Below are 25,122 nucleotides of genomic sequence, written 5' to 3'. Positions count from 1 at the left end.
GTTCTCACCCATTCTTTGCGCCGGCAGTGGGAAGTGAAGTCGTAAACCGGCACCTTGATGCTCTTGCCTTTCTTCAACTTGCGCAGGACGGAGACCAGCAGCTCGAAGTCGAAGGCGTCGGGTCGGTCGAAGTTGTACTCGTTCCTGGCGGCTAGATCCTGCTCCTCTTCGCTCAACACCTGAGATCAAAGAGACGCGACACGGAGCTGGAGAGAGACACAAAGCAGCCGCACCGCGACTTGATGCCGCTTTGAAGACCTAGAGCTACACTCGGTAGAGCGCAGGAGTGTTTGCGGATAGCCGTTAGCTCATATCGATGCTAACTGGCCTGTCAGGTTGCTAGACCACCGTTTGAAGCACTGAGCGGGGAGCGTCTCCATGGCAACATACGCTGATCTCCTTTGATCTCTGTGAGGCGCCGCTCCCGTCTGCTTTGTGTGGAACTTTTCAATCTCTCTCACAGTTTGGAGATTTATTCGGAAACGCTAAAGGCGAGTACTCGTACTAATAAAGTGGTATCGGTGCTAAAGGCGATACTTGTCCTAATAAAGTGGTATCGGTGCTAAAGGCGATACTCGTCCTAATAAAGTGGTATCGGTGCTAAAGGCGATACTTGTCCTAATAAAGTGGTATCGGTGCTAAAGGCGATACTCGTCCTAATAAAGTGGTATCGGTGCTAAAGGCGATACTTGTCCTAATAAAGTGGTATCGGTTGCTAAAGGCGATACTTGTCCTAATAAAGTGGTATCGGTGCTAAAGGCAAGTACTCGTACGAATAAAGTGGTATTGGCGAGTACTCGTACTAATAAAGTGGTATCGGCGCTAAAAGCGATACTCGTACTAATAAAGTGGTATCGGCGCTAAAGGCGATACTCGTCCTAATAAAGTGGTATCGGTGCTAAAAGCGATACTCGTACTAATAAAGTGGTATCGGTGCTAAAAGCGATACTCGTACTACTAAAGTGGTATCGGTGCTAAAGGATAGTAGTTTTGGAGATGTTGATAAAATACATACGTAGAACTCGATAAATAAACAAACGCAGACGAACATTGAAGCTCAACTTCGTTATTAAAGGTACTTCTCCTTCCTGATCCTGAGTACTGACGCCACGAAGAGTAATTCACGATACGCGGAGGTTGGAGTTTCAGGGCTACATGCTACATGCTAAACGCCGCGACGAGGAGCGGCGTGGCCTCCAGACACTTCCTCGCCCTTCCCCCACACTCAACTTTTCGACGCGGTGGAAATTCCCGGGACACATTTTTGTGCTCGACCTTTAAAAAGCGCCGCCCCTCGACTGTTAAATGAGACGGGGGCGGCTCGGCGGAGCGGAGCGGCGAGTTCAGCGGAAATAAAAAACCGAACCTGGAGGAGCTGCAGGAAAGCAGCTGCTGTGTAATCTGTGTTAATCTCCGATAATCTGACGTCTAGTGTTGCTTTTTTTACTCTTCAGGCTGAAATGAGAGCGAAAGAGAGACGAGTTCCACTGCAACGGCTAATGTTCTCATTAGAGGCTAATTAGCCACCGGGGATTAGCATCCTCACACACACACACACACACAAGAGGCTCCAATCGTTGGCGCTAACCTGGTTAGCTCAAGAGCTGGTTAGCGATGGACAGTCGGTACCTTGTAGAACGAGTCCATGGAGAGAAGGACGACCCAGGGGACGTCCAGAGCCTCGATGATCTTATTGGCCACCGTGGTTTTACCTGAAGCGCTGCCTCCACACAGTCCTGGGGGGGAGGGGGGGGGGGAGGGGGGAGGGGGGAGGGAGGGGGGAGGGGGTTAAACACTCCTCCAGATCTTCTCAGAGGTCAACCAGAAGTGAACCTGGATCAGGTGAACTTTCACTTCCTGGTTCGTCGATTCGAGGATTTCGAGATTCGCCGAAACTTCCGCGGTTCACGCGCCCGCGATGCTACGTGCTAAACATGATCAAAGCGTGCCTGCTAGCTAGCGCTGCGCAAGAGGAAGGCGCGAGGCTACGTTAGCCTGCGGGGCTGCCGGAGGCTGGCGGCGCCTCAGAGGCTTCCTTGGCAGGCGGAGCGTGAATCATGGCGTTAAATAACCGCCGCCGGTGTTCGGCCTTTCAAAGAGCGCACCGCGCGTCGCTCCGTCTTTCACCGGACTCGTCAAACACAAAGTACAGGAGATTCTGTCGTAACCTGAAGGTTCACTGAGCTTTTCGTTACGACGAGGCCGTGCAGCAGAGGGTGAAATGAGCGCACACACACACACACACACACACACACACACACACACCCCACACACACAGAGACACACACCCACATAAAGACACACACACGCGCGTAGCGCACAACACACGCACGCACACACCACACACACACAAAATTAATTTATCGGGTTATAAAGTATTTGAAGGTTTGAAGGAAACTTTTATCACTTAAACTGTTTCACTTTCACAGCAATTTTTTCACAGCACATTAGCTAATTTAGCTACTTAAGTATGTTAGCTAATTTAGCTACTTAAGTATGTTAGCTAATTTAGGTATTTCAGCACTGTTAGCTAGTTTAACTATTTCAGCACTGTTAGCTAATTTTAGGTATTTAAGCACTGTTGTAGCTAATTTAGGTATTTCAGCACTGTTAGCTAATTTAGCTATTTAAGCACATTAAGCTAATTTAGCTATTTAAGCATGTTAGCTAATTTAGGTATTTCAGCACTGTTAGCTAGTTTAAACTATTTCAGCGCTGTTAGCTAATTTAGGTATTTCAGCACTGTTAGCTAATTTAGGTATTTCAGCCACTGTTAGCTAATTTAGGTATTTAAGCACTGTTAGCTAATTTAGGTATTTCAGCACTGTTAGCTAATTTAGCTATTTAAGCACATTAGCTAATTTAGCTATTTAGCATGTTAGCTAATTTAGGTATTTCAGCACTGTTAGCTAGTTTAACTATTTCAGCACTGTTAGCTAATTTAGGTATTTCAGCACTGTTAGCTAATTTAGGTATTTCAGCACTGTTAGCTAATTTAGGTATTTCAGCACTGTTAGCTAATTTAGGTATTTCAGCACTGTTAGCTAATTTAGGTATTTCAGCACTGTTAGCTACTTTAGCCATTCTGACAAGGGGTGTCCCGACAGCAGGATGAGGTACGATATATAACGGCTCCACCCGCGGAGAGTTTTCCGTGACGTCACCTCGTCGCTGGAGAAAGAAAACGCCGCGGAGACGTCTTCTGCCGACTCACCGATGACGAAGGCCTCCTTGAAGGTGGTCCCGGTCACGTTGTACCACGGCGGCCTGCCCGCCGTGTAGATGGTCCCTTTGTTGGTCCTCAGCAGCGGCGGATCCGTCTTCGACTGACTCGTGGTCCGTTTCCGTGGCGACAGCGACGGCGTGAGGGGACAGCGGGGGACGCGGGCGGACAGGCCGTCCAGGGGGTCGTCTCCGCCGCCGCTGAACAACGAGACGGTGACGTTCACGTCTTTTCACTCAGACAAACTGAAATCCAACTTCTACCGCCGACAGGACGCACCGATACCGGTACCTGATACCGGTGTGTCGGAGTCCTCAAAACTCCAGTACTACATGACGTCAGCAGGTACACAAGAGAGTACGAGCGACATCGCGGTTCAGAGATTCTTTAATATTAATGAGAATGACAAAAGTAAGACAGACTGTAAATTATATTCATATAAAAAAAATCGTACATCACCAGCAACTTCATCCCCAGAGTCGGCAAGTAGCTAAATGTTAGTTCTCGAATAGGTACTTGGTATCGGCAAGAAGCTAAACGTTAGCGCTGGTATCAGTACTCGGTACCAAGTAGCTAAGATTTTGTACTGGTATCAGTACTCAGTATCAAGTGGCGAAAGGCGAGTACTCATACTAATAAAGTGGTATCGGTGCTAAAGGTGAGTACTCGTACTGTGGATGCTATGCTAAAGGATAGTACTCGGTATCGGCTCTAAAGGATAGTACTCGTACTGTGGGATCGGTGCTAAAGGATAATACTCGTACTGTGGTATCGGTGCTAAAGGATAGTACTCGGTATCGCGCTAAAGGATAGTACTCGGTATCGGCGCTAAAGGATAGTACTCGGTATTGGTGCTAAAGGATAGTACTCGTACTGTGGTATCGGCGCTAAAGGATAGTACTCGGTATCGGTGCTAAAGGATAGTACTCGTACTGTGGTATCGGTGCTAAAGGATAGCACTCGGTATCGGCGCTAAAGGATTGTACTCGGTATCGGCGCTAAAGGATTGTACTCGGTATCGGCGCTAAAGGATAGTACTCGGTATCGGCGCTAAAGGATAGTACTCGGTATCGGCGCTAAAGGATAGTACTCGGTATCGGCGCTAAAGGATAGTACTCGGTATCGGCGCTAAACGATAGTACTCGGTATCGGCGCTAAAGGATAGTACTCGGTATCGGTGCTAAAGGATAGTACTCGGTATCGGTGCTAAAGGATAGTACTCGGTATCGGTGCTAAAGGATAGTACTCGGTATCGGTGCATCCCGAGTTGTTGCTGTTCTTGATTGTTTGGAAAAGAAAGTGACATAAAGGTGAGCCGCCATCAGAAACGTGTCCTTCGCTCATGGCGGCCCGGCGCCGCCGCCCCGGCGCCGACTTCTCCTTCAGAGCGTCTGCAGGTCCTCCAGAGTCCAACGTCTCCACCGTCTCCGTCCTCATGAGACGTAGTGGAGACGGTGGCGCTCTGGAGGACCTGCAGACGCTCTGATGTCCCGCAGAGAGTCAGAGGAAGGAGTCAGCTGACTCCCGGGTGGGGGGGGTGAGGGGGGTCTCTCTCTCCCCCCCGTCCCAGCTCGCCTCTCCGCGGGGGGTCTCTGCTGTCGGTGTGGCTGAGGGGGAGGGAGGGGGACTCGCCTGGCCTCTCCAGGAAATCACACCGCGGCCCCCGGGAGGCGGCGCGGCCGGACCGCCGCTCGCATGAGTAAGACTCTCATCACTTGGCGGGAAAACCACTGGAACCCAGTCCGGGTCAACGGAACCAGGAGGTTCTGAACCTGGAACCCAGTCCGGGTCAACGGAACCAGGAGGTTCTGAACCTGGAACCCAGTCCGGGTCAACGGAACCAGGAGGTTCTGAACCCGGAACCCAGTCCGGGTCAACGGAACCAGGAGGTTCTGAAGCTGGAACCCAGTCCGGCTCAACGGAACCAGGAGGTTCTGAAGCTGGAACCCAGTCCGGCTCAACGGAACCAGGAGGTTCTGAAGCTGGAACCCAGTCCGGCTCAACGGAACCAGGCTATACAATGCCTACTTCTAATGGCTCTGCCACTGCACCTTACTATTTATTGATCTTGCTTTGATCTCGTCTTATTTCTAAGTGTCCATGTTCCGTTCTGTGTTTTACTTTATGTCTTATACCTTTATGTCTTAATATTTTACTTTTATTTCTATTCTATTGTATTTTATAATATTCGTATGTACCAGATTGCTGCAACAAAACAATTTCCCTTCGGGGATGAATAAAGTAATTATCTATCTATCATCTAATTGATTCCAAATTCCAGAATACGGCCGCCATGTTTGTTTACCGGCGCATGCGCAGAAGGTCCCCTAGTGTTTGTTTTGGTGTAAAAAACATTCCCAAGTTCATTTATTTAAATCCCAACATTGAGATTTAGTTACATTTCTAAGGTATTTGAGGAGGAAATGTTTCAATAACTTCGCAAGAACGTTTTTTTACTTCTCATTTTTTTACTTTTCCTGGCGTTTCTTTCAGCGCGTGCGTGTGGAACCGCGCAGCGAGCCTCGCAGCCCCTCCTCCCCGCCTCCAGGACTCCTCTGCCCGGCCCGGAAGCCTCCCCTCTGCCCGGCCCGGAGGACGGACGGACGGACGGACGGACGGACGGACGGACGGACGGACGAACCCCCCCTCCCTCTTCCCCCGAGCCGGCGAGCTCACCTGTCGGCCCGGGACGTCGCTGCGTCCCCCCGCGGCTCTTCCACTCCACGGCTGCCGCTGCAGCTGCTGCCTGCGGCCGCCATGTTGGCTCCAAAAAAAACAAAAAACAGGGGGCTGCGTCATGACGTCACCGAACATCCCCCGGATGTGACGTTTTTGGGGTGTCCGAAAAATGAACTTCGACGGAGACAATCTGTTGAGAAGAAGCAGGAGTTGTTTTGGTTTTTTTTTAATTGACTTTAATATTTTGTTTTTATTTATTTGGATCGTCAGAGAAAACAAGACAAAAACAAAATAACTTCTATTCTGTTTTTCCATTTTCTTTTCGTCCCACAGTCAATTGTCAATATGCATTAGCATTAGCAGTGTGCTAGCATTCGTGACCTACATAATAAATACACAAGGAAGTAAATAAAAATGTTTATCAATAATTAAAGTAAAATTCAATTCAGGGAAATATTGATGGAAATTACATGTTTTGTTTTATAGACATGTTTTGTTTTATGCTACTCAGATAGCGTGTTAAACATGCTATCTGAGTAGCCTCAATCCCTCTGAGTAGCCTCGAACCCTCTGAGTAGCCTCGAACCTCTCTGAGTAGCCTCAAACCCTCTGAGTAGCCTCGAACCCTCTGAGTAGCCTCAATCCCTCTGAGTAGCCTCGAACCCCCTGAGTAGCCTCAAACCCTCTGAGTAGCCTCAAACCCTCTGAGTAGCCTCGAACCCTCTGAGTAGCCTCAAACCCTCTGAGTAGCCTGGAACCCTCTGAGTAGCCTCAATCCCTCTGAGTAGCCTGGAACCCTCTGAGTAGCCTCAAACCCTCTGAGTAGCCTCGAACCCTCTGAGTAGCCTCGAACCCTCTGAGTAGCCTGGAACCCTCTGAGTAGCCTCAATCCCTCTGAGTAGCCTCGAACCCTCTGAGTAGCCTCAATCCCTCTGAGTAGCCTTGAACCCTCTGAGTAGCCTCAATCCCTCTGAGTAGCCTCGAACCCTCTGAGTAGCCTGGAACCCTCTGAGTAGCCTCGAACCCTCTGAGTAGCCTGGAACCCTCTGAGTAGCCTTGAACCCTCTGAGTAGCTTTGAACCCTCTGAGTAGCCTCAATCCCTCTGAGTAGCCTTGAACCCTCTGAGTAGCTTTGAACCCTCTGAGTAGCTTTGAACCCTCTGAGTAGCTTTGAACCCTCTGAGTAGCCTCAAACCCTCTGAGTAGCCTTGAACCCTCTGAGTAGCTTTGAACCCTCTGAGTAGCTTTGAACCCTCTCAGTAGCTTTGAACCCTCTCAGTAGCTTTGAACCCTACTTTATTAATCACCTTCAGTAAATTATTACTATATTAATATGGAATAAAGTTACATATATATTATATTTGGTATTTAATAATTAAATTATTACATACAATTAGAATAATGGTAAATTAATACTAAATGTATTATTATTATTCTAATTATTAATGATTTCTTTTATTTTTGATGGTTATAATTTCATTATATTATCTGAGATGTATATTTCTTATATCATTCATCATTATCATTATTTGATATTATTGGTATTCATTTCTTTTACATTAGATACAATTATAAAAAGATTCTAACAAATTAAATCCGCATTTTTACGTTACTGTTTATGTTTTGAGTAATAAATTACATTTGTACAAAATACTCGTGAATGTAATTTTTAAAAAAAACTATTTCGTTACAGAAAAGCGAGTATTTGTAATTAGTTACTTCCTCCGATTACTATCATCAAACGACGAGTCGGACCTTAAGTATCAGTTACTGCCCCAAAATGTAATCCGTTACTTGGAGTAAATACAGATGTTACAGTGGTTCCAGTCCCTGGGGAGGAACGTGAAGTGACGTGAACACACACACACACACACACACACACACACACACACACACACACACACACACACACACACACACACACACACACACACACACACACACACACACACACGGTCCGCTGAGAGCCGCAGTGTTTCAGCGCTGCTGCAGCCGCGTGTTGGAGGCTCAGAGTCCAGTCACCTCCTCCTCACCTCCTGCTGTAGAGCAGCCTGCCGCTGCTCCTCCTGCACCTCCTGCTCCTCCTGCACCTCCTCTTCCTCCTCCTCCTCTTCCTCACCGCGCCATGAAGAAGGATTCTCTTCTCTGGAAGTCTTCCTCTCCTCTTCTTCCTCTTTTCCACTGATCCTCGGAGCGGACCTCCTCCTCCTGGACCTCCTCCTCCTGGACCTCCTCCTCCTGGACCTCCTCCTCCTGGACCTCCTCCTCCTGGACCTCCTTCTCACCGCCTTCAGCCGCAGCTCTCCTCCTCCTCCTCCTCCTCCTCCTCCTCCTCCTCCTCGGAGCTCCTGGACTAATGGAACACCCCGGTGGGAACTCGGAGAAATCCCAGCTGATCGACGAGCGGAGCGGCGGCAGGACGTATTCTCTCAAACTACAGAGGTGGGAGAGGGGGGGGGGGGGGGGGGGGGTATTCATTGTTACCCCCCGAGGGTATCAGAAAGCCCGAGGGAGGAGGGGGGGGGGGGGGAGGAGGGGGGGGGGGGGTGCATGCGGAGCACTTTATGTATTTGAATGAACAAATTCATTTTCGCGCTCCGCTTGACTGTGGACAGACTGAGACTAATGACCCGCACACACACACACACACACACTCACACACACACACACACACACACACACACACACACACACACACACACACACACACACACACACACACACACACACACACACACACACTTCTTGCCGCCGCAGGAAAAAAAAAGCCCAACTTTAAACATTAAAATGTGAAAAAGCAAAGAAACGTTTTAATGTAAATATAATAGAACAATAATCCTAATTTGATTTATTTGATTCAACGTGTTTGAAGGTTTGAACAAATTCTAATTTAACGTTGGTTTTTTTTTTGTTTTTTTTTTATTAAATCGCAACAGAAAATAAAAAATAAAACGCCAAAGAGCCTCGAGGCCTCAAGACGATCAACTAAGAATCTAAATGAATAAAAGATTTGTTTTTATGAAATAAAATCCAGAGTATTAATGATCGGTTAAGGTCCGTTTTTACTGAAGACACGTGAGAAATTCTGCGCAAAAACGCGCCGCCGTCCTGCGGAAATCAGCTTTTTTCTTTAAAAAACAATAACCGAGGATATTGTTGAATTTATGTTCGTTTTTTTTTTGTTTAAAAAAAAAAACAAACTAAAAAAAAACCAATTTGCGTGTTTTCGTCATCTTTCACACTTTTTAACTCAAATTCTTAAGATTTGAAAATAAAAAACAGAAGATAATATTAATATAAAATAAATGTATGAACATTAATGTAATGAGGAATTCACTCTCTCACACACACACACACACACACACACGCACGCACACGCACGCACACACACACGCACACACACACACACACACATGCACGCACACGCACGCACACACACACACACACACACACACGCACACACACACACACGCACGCACACGCACGCACACACACACGCACACACACACACACACACGCACGCACACGCACACGCACACACACACACACACACGCACGCACACACACACACACACACACACACAGATGGCTTCACATCTGGGATTTCACGCACCATTTCTCGCGCATGTTTACCGTGTTTAAGGTTTTTTAAAGATAAATACGTTTAAAAACTGCAGTTTGTTGCGCGAATAAACGAGATAAATGAAAATAGGAGAAGAAAAAAATAACATTTGCTTCAATAAAATTAAATAAAACCTTTATATATATATTTAATTTTAAATCTTCGGCCTTTGATTCGATGTGATTTCAGTGTTTGGAGTCGCGTTACATTCAGATACTCTGAGTTTCGTTACGTTTCGTTGAACGTGTGATTGAATCTCGGAGCGCGACGTGGTTTTGTTCTTGGTCCCGCTTTTATTCATTTTCGCGTTTTAAACCGGAACAAAAAATGACTTTTAAAGAACAGAAATGTTAGAAATGATCGAGAAATGAAGGTTGAGCAGGTCGATGTAATCCAGATTTAATCCAGATTTAATCCAGATTAACCAGAGAAGTCAAACACTTTGATTCTCTGCAGAAGAAACTTCATTTGAACCTTCAAAACAAGAGTTTCTTCTCTTTTGTTTTTCTAATTTCTTCCCTTCATTCCGTTTCCCTTCTTTCTTCTTGGAGTGGAGGTGAAGGTAAGGTTCCTGTAGGGCAGGGAGGTTAAACCGTACCACATCTGGATTCTGAATTAAACTGCATCACATCTGGATTCTGCTCAACAGGACAGATGATGGAGAGGTGAAGAAAACTACACTCTACCGAGTGTAGCTCTAGTTAAAACTATGCTCTACCGAGTGTAGCTCTAGTTAAAACTGCACTCTACCGAGTGTAGCTCTAGTTAAAACTGCACTCTACTGAGTGTAGCTCTAGTTAAACATGCGCTCTACCGAGTGTAGCTCTAGTTAAAACTGCACTCTACTGAGTGTAGCTCTAGTTAAAACTGCGCTCTACCAAGTGTAGCTCTAGTTAAAACTGCGCTCTACCGAGTATAGCTCTGGTTAAAACTGCGCTCTACTGAGTGTAGCTCTGGTTAAAACTGCGCTCTACCGAGTGTAGCTCTAGTTAAACCTGCGCTCTACCAAGTGTAGCTCTAGTTAAAACTGCGCTCTACCGAGTGTAGCTCTGGTTACAACTACGCTCTACTGAGTGTAGCTCTAGTTAAAACTACGCTCTACTGAGTGTAGCTCTAGTTAAAACTACGCTCTACCGAGTGTAGCTCTAGTTAATTTTTTCTATTCCCACAAAGTAACAATGAAAATATCAACTTTTCAAGACGGTTTCTATCGACTGAGACTCGTCGTTTGACTTCATCTCACTTGGTTGGTTCCGATCCACCGTAGCTGTGATTAGCACTAGCTTTAGCATTAGCATTAGCATCCCAGCATAAACCCTCTAAAAACGGTCCAACAGCTCCAGACGTTAGAGATTTAGAGTTTCTCACTCGTTGAGTCTGAATTTATTTCACGGAAGTAAAGCGATGTTAGCGTTAGCATGTTAGCTTCTCCGCGTCGTCCTCTGGCGGGAAAATTCCCTTCTTTTTTTTTTTCTGTTGTACAAATTCAGACAAAAAAATCAACCGAACGGCTCGGGAAAGTCGGCGCTCGCCACACCGAGTCCGACTGTTTGTACGACTGTTTGTATGACTGTACGACTGTTTGTACGACTGTTTGTATGACTGTACGACTGTACGACTGTTTGTACGACTGTATGACTGTCTGTACGACTGTTTGTATGACCGTACGACTGTTTGTATGACTGTTTGTATGACTGTATGACTGTTTGTACGACTGTTTGTACGACTGTACGACTGTTTGTACGACTACGACTGTTTGTACGACTGTACGACTGTTTGTACGACCGCCGTTGAGTCGTTGTTGGCTACGTCAAGTCCGTCATTTTGTTTGCCTGGCGCCAACATTTTATTTTATTGTTTTAAGTATCTGCAGATCATTTTTATTTCTGATAAAACACGACTTCATCTCTGCAGACTGTGTGTGTGTGTGTGTGTGTGTGTGTGTGTGTGTGTGTGTGTGTGTGTGTGTGTGTGTCGGGGGAGTGTCTCTCTCTCGTCGCACCGTTTTAATCGAACAGATTCGTTTTTTCCGCTCCGCTGCTCCTTTTCAGTTCGGACGTCCCTCGAGACGAGACGAGACTGATAAAGGTTCCTCATCTACTGCAGTGTGTGTGTGTGTGTGTGTGTGTGTGTGTGTGTGTGTGTGTGTGTGTGTGTGTGTGTGTGTGTGTGTGTGTGTGTGGTTATCTCAAGTGAGACCAAATTAGTTTTTTTCCACCTCATTAGCAACATCATCACTCCGTCGCTGCTCCACCGTCACACTGCAACCTGGATGTGTGTGTGTGTGTGTGTGCGTCGTGTGTGTGTGTGTGTGTGTGTGTGTGTGTGTGTGTGTGTGTGTGTGTGTGTGTGTGCGTGCGTGCGTGCGTGTGTGTTAAAGTGGCGAGGTGCTCCGGTGCAGTGAGTGTGACGGCAGGTGAAGAGAGGGTCCAGGTGTACAGTGGGTCACGGTGAGCAGCCGGAGGCGTGTCACCTGGGGGGGGAGGGGGGGAGGGGGGAGGGGGGAGGGGAGGGGGAGGGGGGTTTCCTTTACCGCCTTAAAAAAATTAAGAAGAAGAAGAGTGAAAAATCAAATATTGGATAATGTATGAAGGAACCGGCGACTAAAGACTGTGGAGGAATAAAACAACCGAGTGGACAGTCAGTCGGTCTGATGGACCAACTGACCAACTGACCAACTGACCAACTGACCAACTAACCAAACAACTGACCAACTGACCAACTGACCAACTGACCAACTGACCAAACAACAGACCAACTGACCAACTGACCAACTGACCAACTGACCAACTGACCAACTGACCAACAGACCAACTGACCAACAGACCAACTGACCAACTGACCAACTGACCAACTGACCCTGGATCCGACCCTACCACTGAAACCAACCTTGATGAATTGGTGTTGTTGCTTTGAAGTTAACACCTTGATCTCTTGTTTCTTGACCCTCATCGTTTCTTGACCCTCATCGTTTCTTGACCCCTCGTCGTTTCTTGACCCCTCATCGTTTCTTGACCCTCATCGTTTCTTGACCCCTCATCATTTCTTGACCCTCATCGTTTCTTGACCCCTCATCGTTTCTTGACCCCTCGTCGTTTCTTGACCCCTCGTCGTTTCTTGACCCTCATCGTTTCTTGACCCTCATCGTTTCTTGACCCTCGTCGTTTCTTGACCCCTCATCGTTTCTTGACTCTCGTCGTTTCTTGACTCTCATCGTTTCTTGACCCCTCGTCATTTCTTGACCCCTGGTCGTTTCTTGACCCCTCATCGTTTCTTGACTCTCATCGTTTCTTGACCCCTCATCGTTTCTTGACCCTCATTGTTTCTTGACTCTTGTCGTTTCTTGACCCCTCATCGTTTCTTGACCCCTCATTGTTTCTTGACTCTTGTCGTTTCTTGACCCCTCATCGTTTCTTGACCCCTCATCGTTTCTTGACCCCTCGTCGTTTCTTGACCCCTCATCGTTTCTTGACCCTCATCGTTTCTTGACCCCTCATCATTTCTTGACCCTCATCGTTTCTTGACCCCTCATCGTTTCTTGACCCCTCGTCGTTTCTTGACCCTCATCATTTCTTGACCCTCATCGTTTCTTGACCCCTCATCGTTTCTTGACCCCTCGTCGTTTCTTGACCCCTCGTCGTTTCTTGACCCCTCATCGTTTCTTGACTCTCATCGTTTCTTGACCCCTCATCGTTTCTTGACCCCTCATCGTTTCTTGACCCTCATTGTTTCTTGACTCTTGTCGTTTCTTGACCCCTCATCGTTTCTTGACCCCTCATTGTTTCTTGACTCTTGTCGTTTCTTGACCCCTCATCGTTTCTTGACCCCTCATCGTTTCTTGACCCCTCATCGTTTCTTGACTCTCATCGTTTCTTGACCCCTCATCGTTTCTTGACCCTCATTGTTTCTTGACTCTTGTCGTTTCTTGACCCCTCATCGTTTCTTGACCCCTCATTGTTTCTTGACTCTTGTCGTTTCTTGACCCCTCATCGTTTCTTGACCCCTCATCGTTTCTTGACCCCTCATCGTTTCTTGACTCTCATCGTTTCTTGACCCCTCATCGTTTCTTGACCCTCATTGTTTCTTGACTCTTGTCGTTTCTTGACCCCTCATCGTTTCTTGACTCTCATCGTTTCTTGACCCCTCATCGTTTCTTGACCCTCATTGTTTCTTGACTCTTGTCGTTTCTTGACCCCTCATCGTTTCTTGACCCCTCATTGTTTCTTGACTCTCGTCGTTTCTTGACCCCTCATCGTTTCTTGACTCTCATCGTTTCTTGACTCTCATCGTTTCTTGACCCCTCATAGTTTCTTGACCCCTCATCGTTTCTTGACCCTCATTGTTTCTTGACTCTTGTCGTTTCTTGACCCCTCATCGTTTCTTGACCCCTCATTGTTTCTTGACTCTTGTCGTTTCTTGACCCCTCATCGTTTCTTGACCCCACATCGTTTCTTGACTCTCGTCGTTTCTTGACCCCACATCGTTTCTTGACTCTCGTCGTTTCTTGACCCCTCATCGTTTCTTGACCCCACATCGTTTCTTGACCCTCATTGTTTCTTGACTCTTGTCGTTTCTTGACCCCTCATCGTTTCTTGACCCCACATCGTTTCTTGACTCTCGTCGTTTCTTGACCCCTCATCGTTTCTTGACTCTCATCGTTTCTTGACCCCTCATCGTTTCTTGACCCCTCATCGTTTCTTGACCCTCATTGTTTCTTGACTCTTGTCGTTTCTTGACCCCTCATCGTTTCTTGACCCCTCATTGTTTCTTGACTCTTGTCGTTTCTTGACCCCTCATCGTTTCTTGACCCCTCATTGTTTCTTGACTCTTGTCGTTTCTTGACCCCTCATCGTTTCTTGACCCCACATCGTTTCTTGACTCTCGTCGTTTCTTGACCCCTCATCGTTTCTTGACTCTCATCGTTTCTTGACCCCTCATCGTTTCTTGACCCCACATCGTTTCTTGACTCTCGTCGTTTCTTGACTCTTGTCGTTTCTTGACCCCTCATCGTTTCTTGACCCCTCATCGTTTCTTGACTCTTGTCGTTTCTTGACCCCTCATCGTTTCTTGACCCCTCATCGTTTCTTGACCCCACATCGTTTCTTGACTCTCGTCGTTTCTTGACTCTTGTCGTTTCTTGACCCCTCATCGTTTCTTGACCCCTCATCGTTTCTTGACTCTCGTCGTTTCTTGACCCCTCATCGTTTCTTGACTCTCATCGTTTCTTGACCCCACATCGTTTCTTGACCCCACATCGTTTCTTGACTCTCGTCGTTTCTTGACCCCTCATCGTTTCTTGACTCTCATCGTTTCTTGACCCCTCATCGTTTCTTGACCCCTCATCGTTTCTTGACCCTCATTGTTTCTTGACTCTTGTCGTTTCTTGACCCCTCATCGTTTCTTGACCCCTCATTGTTTCTTGACTCTTGTCGTTTCTTGACCCCTCATCGTTTCTTGACCCCACATCGTTTCTTGACTCTCGTCGTTTCTTGACCCCTCATCGTTTCTTGACTCTCATCGTTTCTTGACCCCTCATCGTTTCTTGACCCCACATCGTTTCTTGACTCTCGTCGTTTCTTGACTCTTGTCGTTTCTTGACCCCTCATCGTTTCTTGACCCTCATTGTTTCTTGACTCTTGTCGTTTCTTGACCCCTCATCGTTTCTTGACCCCTCATCGTTTCTTGACCCTCATTGTTTCTTGACTCTTGTCGTTTCTTGACCCCTCATCGTTTCTTGACCCCTCATTGTTTCTTGACTCTCGTCGTTTCTTGACCCCTCATCGTTTCTTGACCCCTCATTGTTTCTTGACCCTCATCGTTTCTTGACCCGTCGTGGTTTCTCGCCCTGGTTGACCTCTGGCTGTGGTCCTCAGCTCCTTCCCGGACCCGAAGCAGCAGCAGTACCCGGGCCTGACCCTGAAGAACGGCGGCGCTCTGGAGCTGAAGCGTCCGGTGGCGGCGCACTGCCACGGCCCCAGAGCGCCGGCGGGCGAGGAGGGCGTGGACAAGCTGCTGGCCAGGAAGAAGCTCTGCATCGCCTCCGCCGTCTGCCTCGTCTTCATGATCGGGGAGGTTGTCGGTAACACAACACTCGTCACTTCCTTCCTGTTTGTTCACACGCTCACAACAACAACAACAACAACAACAACAACAGTTTAGTAACAGACGTCAACCCCTCAGACTGTTTGAGAGTCGTTCTCCCGACCGACAGGAGACGGTGGAAAAACGACACGGACCGAACAAAACGAGTCTGAAGTTGATCAGATCTCTTCGGTTCGTGAAACAATGACGACTCTCTCTCCTCCCCCCCCCCCCCCCCACCCCCCAGGAGGCTACCTGGCTCACAGCCTGGCCATCATGACGGACGCCGCTCACCTGCTGACGGACTTCGGCAGTATGATGGTGAGCTTGTTCTCACTGTGGATCTCGTCCAGACCTCCGACCAAGACCATGAACTATGGCTGGAACAGATCAGGTGGGGGAGGGGGAGGGGGAGGGGGGGGGGGTGATGGATGAATGGATGGATGGTTTTACAGTTTGACACCCCCCCAGAGATCCTCGGAGCTTTCATCTCAGTCGTGTCCATCTGGATCGTCACGGCGGCGCTCGTCTATTTAGCCGTGGAGAGAATCGTCCGGAACGACTACGAGATCGACGGTCATGTGATGCTGGTGACGTCCGGCTGCGCCGTCGTGGTCAACATAGTGTGAGCATCTTCCTCCTCTAATCCAGATTATAGAGCATCTTCCTCCTCTAACACCAGATTATAAAGCATCTTCCTCCTCTAACACCAGATTATAGAGCATCTTCCTCCTCTAATCCAGATTATAGAGCATCTTCCTCCTCGAATCCAGATTATAGAGCATCTTCCTCCTCTAATCCAGATTATAGAGCATCTTCCTCATCTAATCCAGATTATAGAGCATCTTCCTCCTCTAATCCAGATTATAGAGCATCTTCCTCCTCTAATCCAGATTATAGAGCATCATCCTCATCTAACATCAGATTATAGAGCATCTTCCTCCTCTAATCCAGATTATAGAGCATCATCCTCCTCTAACATCAGATTATAGAGCATCTTCCTCCTCTAACATCAGATTATAGAGCCTCTTCCCCCTCTAACATCAGATTATAGAGCGTCTTCCTCCTGTAATCCAGATTATAGAGCATCTTCCTCCTCTAACATCAGATTATATAGCGTCTTCCTCCTGTAATCCAGATTATAGAGCCTCTTCCTCCTCTAACATCAGATTATAGAGCATCTTCCTCCTCTAACATCAGATTATAGAGCCTCTTCCTCCTCTAACATCAGATTATAGAGCGTCTTCCTCCTGTAATCCAGATTATAGAGCCTCTTCCTCCTCTAACATCAGATTATAGAGCATCTTCCTCCTCTAACATCAGATTATAGAGCCTCTTCCTCCTCTAACATCAGATTATAGAGCGTCTTCCTCCTGTAATCCAGATTATAGAGCCTCTTCCTCCTCTAACATCAGATTATAGAGCATCTTCCTCCTCTAATCCAGATTATAGAGAATCTTCCTCCTCTAATCCAGATTATAGAGCATCTTACTCCTCTAATCCAGGTTATAGAGCATCTTCCTCCTCTAACACCAGATTATAGAGCATCTTCCTCCTCTAACACAGATTATAGAGCATCTTCCTCCTCTAATCCAGATTATAGAGCATCTTCCTCCTCTAATCCAGATTATAGAGCATCTTCCTCCTCTAATCCAGATTATAGAGCATCATCCTCCTCTAATCCAGATTATAGAGCATCTTCCTCCTCTAACATCAGATTATAGAGCATCTTCCTCCTCTAATCCAGATTATAGAGCATCATCCTCCTCTAACATCAGATTATAGAGCATCTTCCTCCTCTAACATCAGATTATAGAGCCTCTTCCTCCTCTAACATCAGATTATAGAGCGTCTTCCTCCTGTAATCCAGATTATAGAGCCTCTTCCTCCTCTAACATCAGATTATAGAGCATCTTCCTCCTCTAACATCAGATTATAGAGCCTCTTCCTCCTCTAACATCAGATTATAGAGCGTCTTCCTCCTGTAATCCAGATTATAGAGCCTCTTCCTCCTCTAACATCAGATTATAGAGCATCTTCCTCCTCTAATCCAGATTATAGAGAATCTTCCTCCTCTAATCCAGATTATAGAGCATCTTACTCCTCTAATCCAGGTTATAGAGCATCTTCCTCCTCTAACACCAGATTATAGAGCATCTTCCTCCTCTAACACAGATTATAGAGCATCTTCCTCCTCTAATCCAGATTATAGAGCATCTTCCTCCTCTAATCCAGATTATAGAGCATCTTCCTCCTCTAATCCAGATTATAGAGCATCATCCTCCTCTAATCCAGATTATAGAGCATCTTCCTCCTCTAACATCATATTATAGAGCATCTTCCTCCTCTAATCCAGATTATAGAGCATCATCCTCCTCTAACATCAGATTATAGAGCATCTTCCTCCTCTAACATCAGATTATAGAGCCTCTTCCTCCTCTAACATCAGATTATAGAGCGTCTTCCTCCTGTAATCCAGATTATAGAGCATCTTCCTCCTCTAACATCAGATTATAGAGCGTCTTCCTCCTGTAATCCAGATTATAGAGCCTCTTCCTCCTCTAACATCAGATTATAGAGCCTCTTCCTCCTGTAATCCAGATGATAGAGCATCTTCCCCTCTGCTTGCAGCATGGCCTACATCCTCCACCACTCCACCACCCTCCACACTCACGGCAGCGGCTACCAGCAGATCGAGGAGGACGGCCGGACTCCGCCCTCTCACCACGGCCACTCGCTGCTCGGTAGCCATGGCAACACCAGCGTCCGCGCCGCCTTCATCCACGTGGTGGGAGACCTGCTGCAGAGCGTCGGCGTCATGGTGGCCGCCACCGTCATCTACTTCAGGGTCAGATCATCGCTTCGCCGTCCTACCGTCCCACTGTCCTACCATCCTACCGTCCCACTGTCCTACCATCCTACCGTCCCACTGTCCTACCGTCCCACTGTCCTACCGTCCCATCGTCCCACCGTCCCACCGTCCTACCGTCCCACCGTCCCACTGTCCTACCGTCCCACTGTCCCACCGTCCTACCGTCCCACTGTCCTACCGTCCCACTGTCCCACCGTCCTACCGTCCCACTGTCCTACCGTCCCACTGTCCTACCATCCTACCGTCCCACTGTCCTACCATCCTACCGTCCCACTGTCCTACCGTCCCACTGTCCTACCATCCCACCGTCCCATCGTCCCACCATCCTACCGTCCCACTGTCCTACCGTCCCACTGTCCCACCATCCCACCGTCCCACCATCCTACCGTCCCACTGTCCCACCATCCCACTGTCCTACCATCCTACCGTCCCACTGTCCTACCGTCCCACTGTCCTACCATCCCACCGTCCCATCGTCCCACTGTCCTACCGTCCCACTGTCCTACCATCCTACCGTCCCACTGTCCTACCATCCTACCGTCCCACTGTCCTACCGTCCCACTGTCCTACCATCCCACCGTCCCATCGTCCCACCATCCTACCGTCCCACTGTCCTACCGTCCCACTGTCCCACCATCCCACCGTCCCACCATCCTACCGTCCCACTGTCCCACCATCCCACTGTCCTACCATCCTACCGTCCCACTGTCCTACCGTCCCACTGTCCTACCATCCCACCGTCCCATCGTCCCACCATCCTACCGTCCCACTGTCCTACCGTCCCACTGTCCCACCATCCCACCGTCCCACCATCCTACCGTCCCACTGTCCCACCATCCCACTGTCCTACCATCCTACCGTCCCACTGTCCTACCGTCCCACTGTCCTACCATCCCACCGTCCCATCGTCCCACCATCCTACCGTCCCACTGTCCTACCGTCCCACTGTCCCACCATCCCACCGTCCCACCATCCTACCGTCCCACTGTCCCACCATCCCACCGTCCCACCATCCTACCGTCCCATCGTCGTACCGTCCTACCGTCCTACCGTCCCACCGTCCTACCGTCCTACCATCGAGGACTAGAAAAAGACGAGAAAGTGGTGAAAAGCCGCGCGGCGGTTTTCAACCGACCCAGAATCCTGGTCTCGGCTCTGGTCGGCTCTGGCCGCCGGGGCCTCGGGGCCTCAGGTCCCACGCTGGGACCCGGGTCCTCGGGGCCTCGGGGCCTCCGGCGGCCAGACGGCGTCTGACGCCACGTGACGCTTCGCTCCGTCTGTTTCAGCCGGAGTACAAGGTGGCGGATCCCGTCTGCACCTTCCTGTTCTCCGTCTTCGTCCTCGGAACCACCGTCACCATCCTGAGGGACGTCTTCAGGATCCTCATGGAAGGTAAACCACCTCTGCTCAGTGGAGTACTACACTCTGGAGTGGAGTACTCACTCTGGAGTGTAGTACACACTCTGGACTGGAGTACTACACTCTGGACTGGAGTACACACTCTGGACTGGAGTACTACACTCTGGACTGGAGTACTACACTCTGGAGTGTAGTACACACTCTGGACTGGAGTACTACACTCTGGACTGGAGTACACACTCTGGAGTGGAGTACACACTCTGGACTGGAGTACACACTCTGGACTGGAGTACTACACTCTGGACTGGAGTACTACACTCTGGACTGGAGTACTACACTCTGGAGTGTAGTACACACTCTGGACTGGAGTACTACACTCTGGAGTGTAGTACACACTCTGGACTGGAGTACTACACTCTGGAGTGGAGTACACACTCTGGACTGGAGTACTACACTCTGGAGTGGAGTACACACTCTGGAGTGGAGTACACACTCTGGAGTGGAGTACACACTCTGGAGTGGAGTACTACACTCTGGAGTGTAGTACACACTCTGGACTGGAGTACACACTCTGGAGTGTAGTACACACTCTGGACTGGAGTACACACTCTGGAGTGTACCCCCATTCCAGAGTCCATAACCAGAACTCCACCAGACGGTTCTAGCTAGAACCCACCAGACGGTTCTAGCTAGAACCCACTGGGTGTGGTGTCTCCAGGTTCCCCTAAAGGAATCGAGTTCAACTCGGTGAAGGAGGTTCTGCTGACGGTGAACTCCGTCAAGTCGCTGCACTGCCTCCACCTCTGGGCGCTGAACCTGGGCCAGGCGCTGGTCTCCGTACACCTGGCCATCGGTAACAACCCCACCTCACCTGAACGCACCTCACCTCACCTCACCTCACCTCACCTCACCTCACCTGAACGCACCTCACCTCACCTCACCTCACCTCACCTCACCTCACCTCACCTCACCTCACCTGAACGCACCTCACCTCACCTCACCTCACCTGAACGCACCTCACCTGAACTCACCTCACCTGAACGCACCTCACCTCACCTCACCTGAACTCACCCCACCTGAACGCACCTCACCTCACCTGAACTCACCTCACCTGAACTCACCTCACCTGAACTCACCTCACCTGAACTCACCTCACCTCACCTCACCTGAACGCACCTCACCTCACCTGAACGCACCTCACCTGACCTCACCTCACCTGAACTCACCCCACCTGAACGCACCTCACCTCACCTGAACGCACCTCACCTGACCTCACCTCACCTCACCTGACCTCATTTCAGATACTATTACAGTTACAGGTAGGACACAGGTATGTGTACGAGTACGAGTCCAGGCACTGACGTCCTCCTTGTGTCCCCCAGACGAGGGCGCTGACTCCCAGTCCGTCCTGCAGGAAGCCACTGAGCTGCTTCACACCAAGTTCGGCTTCCACAGCGTGACCATCCAGGTGGAGCTGTACTGTGACGACATGAGCCACTGCCCCGGCTGCCAGGACCCCCACGACTGACCGGACCGGACCGGCCGGACCGGATCGGACCGGACCGGACCGGACTGCACCGGACCGGACCGGACTGGATCGGACTGCACCGGACCGGACCGGATCGGACCGGACCGGATCGGACCAGTCCGGACCGGACTGCACCGGACCGGACCGGCCGGACCGGACTGCACCGGACCGGACCGGCCGGACCGGACTGCACCGGACCGGACCGGACTGCACCGGACCGGACTGGATCGGACCGGACCAGTCCGGACCGGACTGGATCGGACTGGACCGGACCGGACTGCACCGGACCGGACCGGACTGCACCGGACCGGACCGGACCGGAGCAGCGGTTGCTGACCAAAGCAGAACCAGTGTTTGTTCGCATGTTGTGTTTACCATTAAAATACGGGGGGGAAAAGAAATCGATGTGCTGCGACCCCATTGGCCGGTCAGGAGGGGGCGGAGTCTGACGCTCCGACCAAATACCGACACGCACCAAGAAAAAGTTCTCCAGAACCGAGCCGTCGTCCCCCGTCCTCGTCCCTCCAGGTGCTAGAAGTTTCAGGACGAAACAGAAAGTCTCAAACCAAAAACCTGAAAGGACGAGACGTTTGTTCAGGACCAGAGAGACGGAAACCCAGGGATGGATCCGGATCTCTAGAAATGTTCCGCATGAATTAGCTGAAGTTCTTCTTCTCAAACGTTCTGGAAGGTTCTGCGGTTCTTAAACACATTTTGAAGATGAAAACACATTTTATTTTGAAAACAATCTATTCAAAAATGTGTCTCTGAAGTTCTGCAGGAGTTTTGATGCGTCAGTAACTTTACGCAGCGACGCTTTTTACATTTTCAGAAAGTTCTGCGTTCCCGCCGCAGCATTTCCTGTTAAAATGTTGTTGTTGTTGTTTGTAAATCGTTTTATTTTTCAAAAAGTTCCGGAGGCTTAACGTGAGACGGCCGTTCCTCTGGGGACCAGGAAGCCCCGCAGCTCGTCTCTCGTCTGGTTCTGAACAAACGTTTCACCTCCAGGACTCGTCCTGACTCGTCCCCCCGGGTGACCAGGACTTGTCCTGACTCGTCCCCCCGGGCGACCAGGACTTGTCCTGACTCGTCCCCCCGGGCGACCAGGACTCGTCCCCTCGAGACGACCAGGACTCGTCCTGACTCGTCCCCCCGGGTGACCAGGACTCGTCCTGACTCGTCCCCCCGGGCGACCAGGACTCGTCCTGACTCGTCCCCTCGAGGCGACCAGGACTCGTCCTGACTCGTCCCCCCGGGCGACCAGGACTCGTCCTGACTCGTCCCCTCGAGGCGACCAGGACTCGTCCTGACTCGTCCCCCCGGGCGACCAGGACTCGTCCTGACTCGTCCCCTCGAGGCGACCAGGACTCGTCCTGACTCGTCCCCCCGGGCGACCAGGACTCGTCCTGACTCGTCCCCCCGGGCGACCAGGACTCGTCCTGACTCGTCCCCCCGGGTGACCAGGACTCGTCCTGACTCGTCCCCCCGGGCGACCAGGACTCGTCCTGACTCGTCCCCTCGAGGCGACCAGGACTCGTCCTGACTCGTCCCCCCGGGCGACCAGGACTCGTCCTGACTCGTCCCCCCGGGCGACCAGGACTCGTCCCCTCGAGACGACCAGGACTCGTCCTGACTCGTCCCCCCGGGCGACCAGGACTCGTCCTGACTCGTCCCCCCGGGCGACCAGGACTCGTCCCCTCGAGGCGACCAGGACTCGTCCTGACTCGTCCCCCCGGGCGACCAGGACTCGTCCTGACTCGTCCCCCCGGGCGACCAGGACTCGTCCCCTCGAGGCGACCAGGACTCGTCCTGACTCGTCCCCCCGGGCGACCAGGACTCGTCCCCCCGGGCGACCAGGACTCGTCCTGACTCGTCCCCCCGGGCGACCAGGACTCGCCACAATCGCTTGCATGGTTGTTCGCTGTTGTTCGGTTCCGCGTACGAAGAGAAAAGAAGCTAATCGTGTCAAACTGCCAGTCGAACGACGAATCACAGAACTTTATATTTTCACCACTTTTCACAGAGCTTCTTTTATATTTGCACATTTTCCCTCCAGAGACTCGTCGAGTCGTTCGGAAGCGTTTCGCCTCCGTCGGAGGTTTTTGGCCTCTGGCTCGTTTCCTGGGGAGTCGTTCCGTCGTCGTCAGAAACGACGTGGAGTCGTTTCATGGTCCGACGTCGGCCGCGGACTTAACGTTTGCTGGCGCGGCGCGGAATGATACTGAGTACTGATACCGGTACCGATACCAGTACCAACCTTTAGCTAAATGATACCGAGAACCGATACCAGTACTAATCTTTAGCTACTTGATACCGAGTACCGATACCAGTATTAACCTTTAGCGAAATGATACTGAGTACTGATACCGGTACCGATACCAGTACCAACCTATAGCTAAATGATACTAAGTACCAATACCAGTATTAACCTTTAGCTACTTGATACCGAGTACCGATACCAGTACTAAACTTTAGCTACTTGATACCGAGTACCGATACCAGTACTAACCTTTAGCTACTTCATACTGAGTACCGATACCAGTACAAACCTTTAGCTACTTGATACCGAGTACCGATACCAGTACTAACCTTTAGCGAAATGATACTGAGTACCGATACCAGTACCGATACCAGTATTAACCTTTAGCCACTTACCAATATCGTGTTTCTTGTACTTTTGTCGTCGTCATTAATATTAAAAAAACCTCCAAACCGAGGTATTCGCTCGTTCTCGCTCACGTTTCCGATGGATGACATCATGTAATACTCGCCGGGTTGTATCGGCGTTCTAGCGAGTTGGGAGTATTGGACCAGATATCGGTGCGTCCCGAACGTAAACGACACAACGACAAGGAGGAAGTGGAACGTAGCGGCAGGACGACTCCCCACGGTTCTGACCACGACGGCAGAACTCCGTCGAAACGAGTCGAAGGTACATCGTAAAAAAAACAACAAAAACCCCAAACTACTTCCCTGGAAAGACGTAGTACTTGGTCAGGTAGTACTCGCTTTGCCCTCGGAGGCGAAACGCCGCCGCCGCCGCGGCTCCTCGTGTCTGGAAGTCGTCTGTTGTGCTCCGCCAGTCGTGTCGTCGCCGTTCGTACAACGTGGTGTGTTCCCGGTGTGTTCCCGGTGTACTTTGTGTAACGTTGTAAATCTCGACTGTCGTCTCCGTGTCGCAGCGTCAATCGTTTGATAGTTTCCATTTTGAAACGTGTGCCCAGTTTTTGTAACGTGAAATAAAAGAGTGACGAGACCCGAGAGACTCTGGCTGTTGTTTCCTCACGGCGGCGTTTTGAGACGCCGCCGGACGTCGTGAACGGCGCCGGACGTCGTGAACGGCGCCGGACCTCGTGAACGACACCGGACGTCGTGAACGGCGCCAGATGTCGTGAACGGCGCCGGACGTCGTGAACGGCGCCGGACGTCGTGAACGGCGCCGGACATCGTGAACGGCACCGGACATCGTGAACCGCACCGGACATCGTGAACCGCACCGGACATCGTGAACGTCGCCGGACGTTGTGAACGTCGCCGGACATCGTGAACGACACCGGACGTCGTCGCCCGGTGTCGTTCACGATGTCCGGTGTCGTTTCAATTCCGGCGTCGTTTTGAAACGTGAACGGCACCGGACCGATACCGGTACCGACATCAGTACCGATACCAGTACCAACCTTTAGCTAAATGATACCGAGTACCGATACCAGCATTAACCTTTAGCGAAATGATACTGAGTACTGATACCGGTACCGATA

General features: G+C 50.0%; 2 protein-coding genes across 2 annotated transcripts; one reads left to right on the top strand and one right to left on the bottom strand.

The window, feature by feature from the left end:
- Nucleotides 1-8: 8 nt before the first annotated feature.
- Nucleotides 9-5,982, bottom strand: LOC308148545 (uridine-cytidine kinase-like 1; the record flags this gene model as incomplete). Its single annotated transcript, XM_080522012.1, has 4 exons — nucleotides 9-179; nucleotides 1,630-1,736; nucleotides 3,215-3,423; nucleotides 5,900-5,982. Coding segments are annotated over 4 exons (570 nt in total), but the record flags the coding sequence as incomplete, so codon positions are not given.
- A 2,276-nt stretch (nucleotides 5,983-8,258) lies between these two features.
- Nucleotides 8,259-21,364, top strand: slc30a2 (solute carrier family 30 member 2; the record flags this gene model as incomplete). The annotated part of the gene is made up of 8 exons (XM_080522011.1): nucleotides 8,259-8,344; nucleotides 15,398-15,603; nucleotides 15,853-15,999; nucleotides 16,077-16,230; nucleotides 18,237-18,453; nucleotides 19,764-19,869; nucleotides 20,555-20,689; nucleotides 21,219-21,364. The coding sequence occupies 8 exons, from the start codon at nucleotides 8,259-8,261 to the stop codon at nucleotides 21,362-21,364; spliced, it is 1,197 nt and encodes a 398-aa protein (XP_080378137.1).
- Nucleotides 21,365-25,122: the final 3,758 nt, after the last annotated feature.

The sequence above is a fragment of the Blennius ocellaris genome (genome assembly GCF_963422515.1).
Source record: "Blennius ocellaris genome assembly, contig: SCAFFOLD_310, whole genome shotgun sequence".
In the NCBI taxonomy this organism is placed as follows: Eukaryota; Metazoa; Chordata; class Actinopteri; order Blenniiformes; family Blenniidae; genus Blennius; species Blennius ocellaris.
The sequence above is the reverse complement of the archived record's forward strand: the minus strand, read 5'-3'. Positions and strand labels throughout refer to the sequence as shown.